The following is a 12,097-nucleotide window of genomic DNA, read 5'->3' on the forward strand; positions in this document are numbered from 1 at the left end:
CCAAAGACTAATCCAGACCCCCTTGTGGCGGTGAGATGTACAATCCCATTTTTTTAATTAATTGACAAGATCATCATTGATAATTTTTTATTTGATAAGATAATAATAAGATTGAGACATATATGATTAAATAAAATATAAACGATAATTTAAGAAACAATATTTTTCTCATTTTATAATCGTTTTCGTTTTTTTCCGTCACATAATAATAATATTCTCTTTGATATTTACCAAATTTCACATCAAACATGCTTATCTACAAAGTTCACTTTGGAAATTTAGTAGATACACTGATTATTTTTTTGTAATACTCTGATATTTTATTCCCGTTTTTGCTCTGATAATATTATTAACGATCTATTGAAATCGAGAGCAGATAGCATCAAGGAATAATGCTACTGAATTGTTTTAGAGATGGAAGCTGATGTATCCATTATTTTTGCTGTGTTTTCAAAACCCTAAATTGTAAAAATCCCAATTTCTCCTTCTCTCTTTGCTTTGGATGCTTTTCAACAACAAAAAATTGTGCTTTTCGAATCTTTGCTCTGATGGGTACCTCGAATCTTCTCTTGTTTTTCTTTTCTTTGGTGGGTTTGTGTGCTATGGCCACTGCCAAAGTGGTGTTGATTGGGAGCAACATCACTCTCTCCTTCGATGATATTGAAGCTAATTTCGGTGAGTTTTCTGGGTTTTCTTGCCCAAGTTTGGAGTTAGTGTACTTTTTATATAAGCTGCTTTGGGTTATTTGGATGAGATTTTGGTTCTTGGGCTCATGAGAGTATTGAATATTCCAACTTGGGTAGTGCTTTGGTGGAGCTGTGTCAGTGGGAAACTGATTCAGCTGAACTTTTTATCATGTTAGAAAGTAATTTCCCATCTGAAGAGGAAAAAAGGAAATTGTTAGTAGATGGGAGAAGAAAAGGTTGACAAAAGGTTTTAAAATGATACTAGAAGATATCTAACAGTACACTCTGATGTGTGGTATGCAAGTATGGAAGAAGGTGGTATATACTCAAAAGCAGAGATGCCTGCCATTCTAAAGTGAAATTCTAGATTTTTGTATTATTATGTTTGTGCTTCTTTTGGGGAAAAAATAGTGAAGAAGAACTTAAATTTGATGTTATATTGTTGTTCTATTGTTATTGTTTTGCATGTGGTGTTGGTGTTGGTGTTGGTGTTGGTGTTGGTGATGATGTTAATTTTATCTCAATCTCTTTTTGTTGACATGAAAGGCTTTTGATTTCAGCTCCGACAGTCAAAGGTTCTGGAGAATATGGGGTCTTATATTTGGCAGAGCCGCTTGATGCATGTACAGAACTGACGAATAAAACTGAACTACTCTCAAATGTGAGTTCTCCTTTTGTTTTGGTGGTTAGAGGGGGATGTAGCTTTGAGGAAAAGGTCAGAAGGGCACAAAATGCTGGCTTCGAAGCTGCAATTGTCTATGACAATGAAGATGGGGGTGTCTTGGTTGCAAGTAATGACCAATTCTTACATATAGCAATAATTTGTTGTTTATAATTCTCTTCCAACATGCAATTGCCATTGAGCTTATTTTTCAGCAATCACCAATTATAATGTGGGTTGTAATGTACACCAACTGGTTTTTGCAAAATAGTTGTGTGTAGATTAGAGAATCCATCGTTTTGAAATTGTGAAAGCTGTAGATTTCACAGTAATTGTAATCTGTTGAGATATATAAAACCATTAATGTAGCCTCTTCCAACAGTTTAAGCTTTTGGGTTGAATTGGTTCTTTACATGGTATCAGAGCCTCGTGTCCCGGGTTCGATCCTCACCGCCGCCCACTTTCTTTCAAGTGGAATTTCTTTGTTCGCACAGGTAGGTGGGCCTGTGCATTGTCCACCCTTCAAGCCCAGTGGGCTCTCGTGTGAGGGGGCGTGTTGGGATATATATAACCATTAATGTAGCCTCACCCAACAGCTTAAGCTTTTGGGTTGAATTGGTTCTTTACATAATCCACCAGTGAAGCTTTGTATGTGAGACTTCAATTCGGCTATTTTGAGATTCATATAACTGAAACATTTGTTTCCCGCAATTATATAGCAAGCTAAAAAAAACCTTTAGAAGTATTTTTGAATTTAAACAGGAGTGGAGCTCACTGTCATCTTCTGAACCCACTAAAACACGGCTGAATTGATTTTGATCATGTAACTATGTGAAGTGGTCTTTCACTGCTGCTATGTGAGTGTTTGAGATGTTTACAGCAGATGCTCTGCAGTAAGAATTTAAGAAGGGATAGGACATGAGATAAATAAGTTTCTCTCTATACAGTGTGGGTGTCCTCCAATATCAGATGGGGAGGGGAAATTTTCAACTTTTGTCAACTTTTGTATTTTTAAATTTCTATGAACCTTTTGAGACTACTGAACCAAAGAAAATCTCTTCTAGGTTTGTTGGTTAGTATCTTATGTTAAATGGAATGTTAGAGAAAAATTATGTTCATTGTTCTCATTAGAGGTGATATTCTTTTCCTTTGTTGAAATTGGGATGTCATCAATCATTGAAAAACGGTCTGGAAAGCTTCAAATGTATTAGGGGTTTTAGGTATGGTAAGTTGATGAAGAAGTTGATGAAACATATTATCATGGTAAAGCTTATGGAAAGAATGACAACCCATATACAATATATAGGTTTAAAATTAACCCTTATCAAGCATGTAAGTTCTATAGTGAAAGAAAGGCTATTGAAAATAATTTATTGTTGGATAGATTTCTTGTTTTCTTTCAATATATCTGTATATGTATGCATGAACCTACGTCACATTGTGTGAATTTCTAATTTGCAAATATTTTGAATTTCAGTGGCAGGAAATTCTGCTGGTATAAGAATACATGCTGTATTTGTATCAAAAGCTTCAGGTGAAATACTGAAGAAATATGCTGGGTTGACTAATGTGGAAATATGGCTCATTCCAAGTTTTGAAAACTCAGCATGGTCTATCATGGCAATTTCATTTATATCCCTATTAGCTATGTCTGCAGTTCTGGCCACTTGTTTCTTCGTCCGCAGGCATCGCATAAGAAGAGAAAGGCCTCGAGCTTCTCGTGTGCGCGAATTTCATGGTATGAGTAGTCACCTGGTGAAAGCAATGCCAAGTTTGATATTTACTGCTGTTCTGGAAGATAATTGTACATCAAGAACATGTGCTATATGCCTTGAAGATTATTGTGTTGGAGAGAAGCTTAGGATTCTTCCCTGCTGTCACAGTAAGTCTTCCCATATCAAACTTGAATTCTTTTTCAAATCAAGTGTATTATTTTGTTGGTTTGATCTAGCTATGGTGAACACTGATGTAGTGGGAGCATTGGTCTGGTTGAATTTCTTGGCACTGGTGCCATTGATTATTGGATCTAACGTTGCTCCTGTGTTGAGACATACGTTAGCTTCATATATGGTGTAACTTGTAAGCCTCTGGTAGTATAATATCAGTTACCAATACCTGGAAAATAAGGATGTCATGATCATGAGGCAGGTTATGGCTACTTTCCCAGCCATATCTCTTAGGTTTCATTGAAGCTAAGTATACAATGAATATGTTGGTTTTAAGGTGGTAGTAGGTCATGAAAGAATTTACATTGCTTGGTGACCTCAAATGGAAATCTCTGTTTGGGGGCCCACTCACGCTTCATGTTTCAGCTTCTCCCACCCTTCTGTTCCTCCACAAACTATGGTTGATGTTTTATTGTTTGAACTGCAGTGTTTGCCATACCTGTCCTTTAACAATGAGAGTTCAAATCTCAGTAGCATCACTTTTGACTATATTGTAGCAATGACGTTAACCCCCACACTTGGGGTCTGTTTGTTTATGCTTTTCAAAAAGTGATTTTATGAAATAGTTTTTTTTAGAGCTTTTTTTAAGTAGCTACTAAAACAAATTTTCTTTTCTTTTCTTTTCTTTTTTTTTTTAAAAAAATCTGCTGATTATGTTATGGTTGGAGTTAAAAAGTTCTTTTTTCTTAAAAAAAAAAAATATATATATATCAAATGGCTATTAATCCTTGCTGAAATGGAATGCACAATCCCATAGTTGCTTTGCTGCATCAAATAAAGAAAATTACTTCTTTTTTTTTCGTGGAATCTGCAACATCTACAGATTGTAATTATTTTAACAAAAAGAAGTATTCTAATGGGATTTTTGAAAATGGACAATTAGCAGAAGTTCTATTTTTTAGATTCTACCCACTTGCAAATTGCAATTTCTCTTGTTCTTACTTGATTTTACCCATTTCTTTACTAATCCTGATAGGAGAATTTGGACTTGGGATTCTGCTGGATTATTTTCTTGCAAACCCCTTTTCAAGTTTTTAACTAATATACTGTTAGTTGTCGCCTTGACAAACCCATTTGGAATACAAAGTTCCCTCTTAGTTGTAATTAAGTTTTAATCAAGATATTATTTTTATTTTATTTTTCCTGTTTCTGTCTTAGCTCGACTGTTAACAAAGCAGTCAAATGTAATTTATTTATTTTTTTGGGTGGTTGAGGGGGTGGGGGACTTTGGGTTTAGTGTCATTGACAAACCTGAAGGGGTGGGAGTGTACTTTAACCAAAAAATAAATAATGAAGCCTTTTATGGAATCCTATTGCTTCTTAATGATTGTTGAATTATGCTCGAACCTTGAAACGCAGACACTTGCTAGTGTACCTTAAAAAGTCAGGAAGTACTCGTAATTAAACAAATGACTTAAATTTATAGGGAATCTTGGTCTGAGACTTACAAGTGGGATATGAAAATTGATTATTGATGGATGAATGCGTCAAATCCTCTCACACGACTCGACAGGAAAAACATTTAAAGAGCTTTCTAACTATAGACCCATTTCCCATATCCCCATGTCTAAAGTACCAACCCAAAGGATTGGAAGGTACAGATGATTGATCTTAGATACAAGATCCTAACATCTCTGTCATTAAGGTTTCTGGAAAAAATGAAAATTCCAAGAACTACTTCAACGACCTGTGTGAAAGTAGCTTATGGGGCATTATGAATACTAAAACTAAAAATTGAATGGTGGAATGCATAAGATAAAAGAGCTGTCTAGCTTTACTTCTATTCTTTGTATATTTTGTTTTGATAAAATGTTCATGAATTGATTTGAGCCTCCTTAAGGATGATATGAGGCCTTTATAATTTTCTTCTTTTCCTTCATTTTGGATGTAATATGTTTCCTGCTATTGATATGTCATTGAGTAACAAGAATAATCCCTGCAGTCTGTTCTGTATTTACTTATATATTGTGCATTACGTGCATATTAAATTATGACTTTGTTAAGGATTATACTAATTCTATTTTTTTGAGTTATTGGCAGAGTTTCATGCTGCCTGTGTGGATTCCTGGCTTACTTCATGGAGAACCTTTTGTCCTGTTTGCAAGCGTGACGCAAGAACCGGCTTAACTGATCCACCACCTTCAGAATCCACACCTTTGCTCTCATCGAGCCTGGCATCTACTTCATTTTCTGTCATATCTTCTGTGAGGTCATCATTAGCTTCATCTTCAGCAATACAAATAACACGGGCAACTTCGCAGTCTCCATCTGTTTCTCGTAACCACTCTTTAGCTAGTACCCCCTATGTTCAGCCATCTCTTAGGTCCTACCGTCAATCCCCATCCCTAAGTGTCAGCCGAAGCTCTCTAGACCTTAGGAATGCATCCCAAAGATCTCTAGCTTCTCACTTGAATTCTCCACTTTCCATGGGTTACCCATCTTTGTCATCTCTTAATTCAAGGTACTTGTCTTCACACATTCCAAGTCCTAGCAATGCTTCAGTAAGTTTTATGGGTTCATCCAGCCATCAACAGCATCCGCTCCGGCATAGTGAGTCAGCTGCGAGCTTCTCTCCATTTGCGTCAGCAAACTCCCTTCCGGAATGTTAAAATTGTCTAATCAGATTTTATCATATGATTCAGATGTCTGTGCTGTTGAAACAGAAATTGCCGTGGCCATGTGATGAATGGTGGTCTAGTTCCATGCTATGCTTTGGCATTTCCTACCTCTGTGTCTCCTCTGGCAATTTGACTTTCCCTCTTGGCGCCTGGTGTACATTGTAGAATCTTTGTGATGTTAGTTTTTTATTTACATGTGCTGAGTTGAGGTTCTTGCATTTTCAGGTTGGTGAGTTTGTGTTTGAATGTTGATGTTTTCAAAGTATAGTTAACTGCTAACAAGAGAAATGTTGGGATGTTTGGACAGATTGAAATTAGAAGAGATATTTATGTTCTGTCTAATGGCCAACTGAATGATGATATATTTCGTAATGCTCTCGAGTTACTATACTTGAGCATCTAATTGCAACAGTGAGTATCATTAGTCAATAACACATGTAAAATTTTCAGTGGATGTAGCTTTGTTGTTGATTGGTAATAGATATTCTCAAATGATGTCAGTTTTAAACCATGGGGCAGCGTGTGCCACCCGTGGGATACTTCCATCATGATAACCAAGACTTTTTCTTTTGGCACCAATTAATGGAAACAGTGAAACACTATCTTGTTATTCAGACATGAAGTGTTATGGCTAATTTGGATACTTGATCCAAGGAAAATTCATTAGCAAGACAAGTTAAATACCTTTTGGGACCTATAGAAAATTGAAATTTCTAGATTTTACTTTATTTTTGAGAGAGAGAATGCACAAAATTATTTCCTGAAATTCCAAAAATGATTTGTTTTCTTTGTGGATAAAGTATAAAAAAATCATATCATTCAAAATATTTGAATTTCACGAAGCGATTTTTGTATAAAATTATTAACAGTTTTTAAACGGTGGTTTTAGTTGGTTATATACTCATTTATGTGCGTGTACTAACTAATAAGATTACATAAACACTTTCAGCAATTTAAGTACTGATTAGGATAGGAAATAAAGATATTATATAAACATTGGATTATACAAAAGAAAGGGGGATATTATTTAACACAATTTTTTTAAAAAAAGATCATTTATATTTGTCGGTGATAACTGTTAAGAATAAGACCAACAGCTGAAGAGCTGGGACAAAAAGATCATTTATACTTGTACCCAAAAAAAAAAAAAGATCATTTATATTCTTGAAATTTAAGTCGTCGTACTCTTTAAATGATTTAGTGAGTCGGTGTTAACTTTAAAGATTTGAGGCATGACTCGCTAATCTTTTGTCGTAGTTGCATCATATTAACATCGTATCGAAGTTTTAAAAACCTTGAATTAGTGTTAATTGAGGTACAAATAATTGCTAGTGGGATCGTTTTTGTTGCCGCATGCTCTGATGGATGTCCTGCACATTACAAGGTAATTGGCCAAAGTCATCCGTATTCTGTAGATAAATCCACCCAACGTTAATTTATACAAGACACACACACACACACATATATATATATATATATCAAGAAATTATTCTTATATCATACAAGAATAAAAAAAAATTATTTTTAAATCATTGATCCATTGCAATTTAATTATTTATATAATTAATAAATTAGAGCCATTAAATATAAATATCATCAACCTCAAAACAACAGTTTTAGATAAGTTTATCTCTGGCCGCTCCAAAACTACTTCGTTTTGTTTATTTATTTTTTTATATTAATTGATTCACCTTTGAATGGTTATGATTTTCTTTTTCTCTCTTTTCTATTATTACCGTTGATCCATCTTTGTACGGTAATAGTCGGATATAAAGTTATCTCAAGCAGCCCATCTTTGTACGGTAATAGTCGGATATAAAGTTATCTCAAGCAGCTTGAGAAACGATAAGCCCATATATATATATATATGGAAACCGGAACAGACCGGATATGTCATTGACCCGGAATTGACCCGGTGAACCGGTATTAACCGAAGTTGTAGCCACTGGGATTCGAACTCGAGTCTCATGAGTTTACCCAACAACAACTTACCACTGGGCTGAGTTCGTTTGTTGGATAAAATGCACCATTTATATATATATATATATATATATATATATATATATATATATATATATATATATATATATAACACATATCATTTAATAGAATTATTTAAAAATTGCATCTAGTGGGAATCAAACCCTTGTTGTGAAGATATAAATTGTAGTATATACCACTAAGCTATATTTGGTTCTTGGTTCACTTGCACCAATTAAAATATTTATTATATAATTAAGTATAAAATATAAATTTATATACATATCCGGTTCATGCGGTTGAACCAGTAACCCACTGGTTGAACCAGTGACCCACTGACCCGGTACCCCGACCGGGTCGATCACCGGTCCGAGTTTAATAACATTGTGAAAAACCATAACCATACAAAGGTAGAAATAAATATAAAGTATTAAATATTGGGAATCATAACCATAGAAAGATGGAAATAAATATAGCCGTTGGAACAACATAATCGATTTAACGGTAAAATTGATTGGTAGTAACACTACTTGGTTGTTACAATATCTTGTCCATATATATATATATATATATATATATATATATATATATATATATATATATATGAGAAGGGTTATATTGACAAATTTTTATTTTTACAAACTTACAAATTACACTATGTCTGACCGGTAAGACTTCACTCAAGAGTGTCTTACCGGTCAGACATAGTGTAGTTTGTAAACAAAAAGTTTATAAATATAACATTCTCCTATATATATATGTATATATATATATATATATATATATATATATATATATATATATATATATATAAATATATGTATATATAGGGAAAAATGTTTATCCTTTTAAATGACACAACTTATATCATTTCAGTCTCACAAAAACGTAGGACCCACACCTTTATTTTTTATCAACTCTCTCTCCTCCTTTTTCTTTCTCTTTCTATCTCTTAAAATGACACAACTTTACATCCTTTAAAATGACACACACTTTTCTCATATATATATATATATATATATATATATATAGGAGGGATATTTTCACTACCAAAATTTTTCACTACTAACTTACTACCTATCTAATCACCATTAGATTAACATTTTCTCTCTCTTAAAAAACTTTTTAACATTCTCTCTCTTTGATCCAATGGTGATGTGATGGGTAGTAAGTAAGCTAGTAGTAAGAATTTTTGGTAGTTAGAATATCCTCACCCATATATATATATATATATATATATATATATATATGGCTTATTGTTTCTCAAGTTACTTGAGATAACTTTCAATGCTGATAAAGGAAGAGAAAAAAAAAAGAATCATAATCATTCAAAGATGAATCGATTACTATAAGGAAATAAAGGGGAAAGTAGTTCTCCTGTTATAGGAAAATTGATGCTCTCCCGCCAGTGAGAGATCGATTTGCGTGCAAACATTTCATTTATTTTTTCTTTTAAATCAGAGGGGCCCATTTAATTGTATCAGTTGGAAAATGTTCTCTTCTTCTGCCGCATAAGGAAGATGCAACCCCAGAAATAAATAAATAAAACATAATTTTGGGGTGACCGAAAATAAACATATCTCAAGTGGCTTAAGAAAGAAATATTTTCCTCATATATATATATATATATATATATTATTAGTGTTTCTCATGTTGTAAAAGAGAATTTTATCTCCTACACACACATAAAAGTAAGTGAAATTCATTTTTTTTCTTCTTCTCTTCACATGGCCCCACACATTTTTATGTGTGTATAAGAGATAATTTTATCTTCTATAACATAATAAACATTAATATATATACATAGGGGCAGGATATTCTTACATCGGTGTAAGAGTTAGAAGTCTTACATTCAATCTTGACCATTGATCAACTTGTATCTAATGGTTCAGTTTACTAAAAAATTAGAGCCCTTAGATATAAGTGACATCAACGAATAAGATTAAGAGTGTAACTTACACTGGTGTAAAATGATCCTGACCCATATATATATATATATATATATATATATATATATATATATATATATATAAGAATATTGTTTCTCATGTTGGATGAGACAAATTGTCTCCTGCAACACATAAAAAAATGGATGAGACCCTTATATTTTCTTTCTCACTCTTCTTCTTAGTGGGTAATATCAATATTTTTATGTGTGTATAAGAGATAATTTTATCTCCTATAACATAATAAACATTAATATATATATATACATATATATATATAAGAATATTGTTTCTCATGTTGGATGAGACAAATTGTCTCCTGCAACACATAAAAAAATGGATGAGACCCTTATATTTTCTTTCTCACTCTTCTTCTTAGTGGGTAATATCAACTTTTTTATGTGTTGTATGAGATAATTTGTTTCATGTAAAATGATAAACAATATTTTTTTTGTCTCTCTCTATATATATAGAAAAATATTTATGCAGTTACTGCTGATAAGTTATCTGCATTTGCTCCCAAAACGACGTCATTTTGGAATTGAAATATTAAAAAATTATAATTATAAAGACTATAATAACCCTGAAATAAATTAAAATTATAAAAACACCATGATTTCCGTCCCAAAACGATGTCGTATTGGGCTTACTGGAGATAACTTATCTGCAGTAAGTAACTGCAGAAAAAGCGAACATATATATGGCTTTAATGTTTCTAAAGTAAACGTAGATAAATTATCTACATTCGCTCCCAAAACGACGTCGTTTTGAATTGAAAAATTAAAAAATTATAATGAAAAAGACTATTATAACCCTGAAATAAATTATAATTACAAAGATACATTGATTTTCGCCTCAAAACGACGTCGTTTTGGGTTCAATGTAGATAACTTATCTACATTGACTTTAGAAAAAATGAACCCCATATATATATATATATATATATATATATATATATATATATTTATAGTTTTTTTAGATGTGAGTATATAGGATTTTTGCACTCGAAAAGCCTCTTAGAGGAAAGAAAGAAAATGGGGTTGAATTCAGAGATATTTATTGATAAGAAAGCTTGTGCGAGAAGATAGGATTTGTGCACACAATGTCGTAAGACGCAAGAAGATGTCCCTTCGTGGCCTTTACAGCGAAGGAGACAACGAAATCCCAGTAAATGTTATTAATTCTGCCATTGAATTACCTATCTTTAGTATTTAATAATTTTGCAAGAGTCAATTTTCTTTAATAAATTGAGACAGCTTGGGATTGAAGGGAAGACTTCCACAACTAGTGCGTGAGACTTTCCTAATTATCATTAAAATTGTGATGGTAATATGACTGTTTCACGATTGCATAAAATATTTTTTTTTCCGTTGAAACCAGCTGCATCAAATTTATTATTATAGCTGCCGTTCCTTCGTACTTTAATAAAATAATGTACGATTCGCTCGTACGTGATTGTTGTTATAGAGCAATCCTATAAAAAGCCATTTCACATAAAGAGCATGATCCACTTAAAATGAATTTAATTTTTTTATTTTATTTTTAGGCCTTATAGTTATTAAGTTGTTTGTATTTAACCATTCACAAATCTAATGTATTAGAGTATCTAGATATAAATATGATCAACCATTTAAATTAAGAATGTAACTTATATTAATGTGAAATAATTATGTTATATATATATATATATATTATAAAAAGGATAACATATATTAATTTCTTAATAAAAGGGGAAAGCAGATATACTAATCTTAAATTATACTCACCCTAACAACTCAAATTAATATCAATACACAAAAGTGCAATATTTATTGAAATGTATATATTTTGAGTCTCTGACTTTTTTTACGTATCTTTGTTTCTATGGAACAATATAAAATCTGTTTATATTTGAGTTTCTAAGTGACTTGCATTTGACAAATTTTGCCTTAGCTTTTTCTATTGGTAGGAACTTATTTCATTTTCTTGCGAGTCATGCCTTATTCACAAACGTTAAAAGATTAGCGATGGGTCAGAATTGGATGTTGAAGTATCATTGTTAGTGGAAGAAAGCCGCGAGGACCACCTGGGATAGCAAAAAGCAAACGTAACCCACTATATATTTTTTCTCCTATTAGAGCTTCAATTGGTGGTTTGAAACTTTGTATTGATTATTGAATCGGCCTTCTCTTTATGTAACTTAATGTCCATATCCACAATTTTCCATGGTGGATACAAGCTCATAATCAAATATATACAATTACAATTAAGTCGTAGTTTG

The 12,097-nt window shown here is 32.6% G+C and overlaps 1 protein-coding gene across 2 annotated transcripts; it reads left to right on the forward strand.

The window, feature by feature from the left end:
* The first annotated feature begins 310 nt into the window (after positions 1 to 310).
* On the forward strand, positions 311 to 6,359 carry LOC133309788 (receptor homology region, transmembrane domain- and RING domain-containing protein 2-like). 2 transcript variants are annotated; one of them, XM_061510610.1, is made up of 5 exons: positions 311 to 675; positions 1,247 to 1,477; positions 2,825 to 3,229; positions 5,334 to 5,497; positions 5,555 to 6,359. In XM_061510610.1, exons 1-5 carry the CDS (start codon positions 549 to 551, stop codon positions 5,900 to 5,902), a joined length of 1,275 nt encoding a protein of 424 aa, XP_061366594.1. In that variant the 5' UTR covers positions 311 to 548; the 3' UTR covers positions 5,903 to 6,359. The 2 variants fall into 2 exon arrangements, with proteins under 2 accessions (XP_061366594.1, XP_061366593.1); XM_061510609.1 differs by having other exon boundaries at positions 5,334 to 6,359.
* Positions 6,360 to 12,097: the final 5,738 nt, after the last annotated feature.

Source organism: Gastrolobium bilobum, unplaced genomic scaffold, assembly GCF_033153095.1.
Source record: "Gastrolobium bilobum isolate Gb01-03AN ecotype WA unplaced genomic scaffold, APGP_CSIRO_Gbil_v1 utg5492, whole genome shotgun sequence".
NCBI classification, from domain to species: Eukaryota; Viridiplantae; Streptophyta; class Magnoliopsida; order Fabales; family Fabaceae; genus Gastrolobium; species Gastrolobium bilobum.

Bases quoted from the DNA above. Each gene is read 5' to 3' on its own strand.
- LOC133309788 (XM_061510609.1), top strand. From the start codon at position 549: ATGGGTACCTCGAATCTTCTCTTGTTTTTCTTTTCTTTGGTGGGTTTG. The intron at 1,478-2,824 runs GTAATGACCAAT...TTTGAATTTCAG, and splicing joins TGGGGGTGTCTTGGTTGCAA to TGGCAGGAAATTCTGCTGGT. The intron at 3,230-5,333 runs GTAAGTCTTCCC...AGTTATTGGCAG, and splicing joins GATTCTTCCCTGCTGTCACA to AGTTTCATGCTGCCTGTGTG.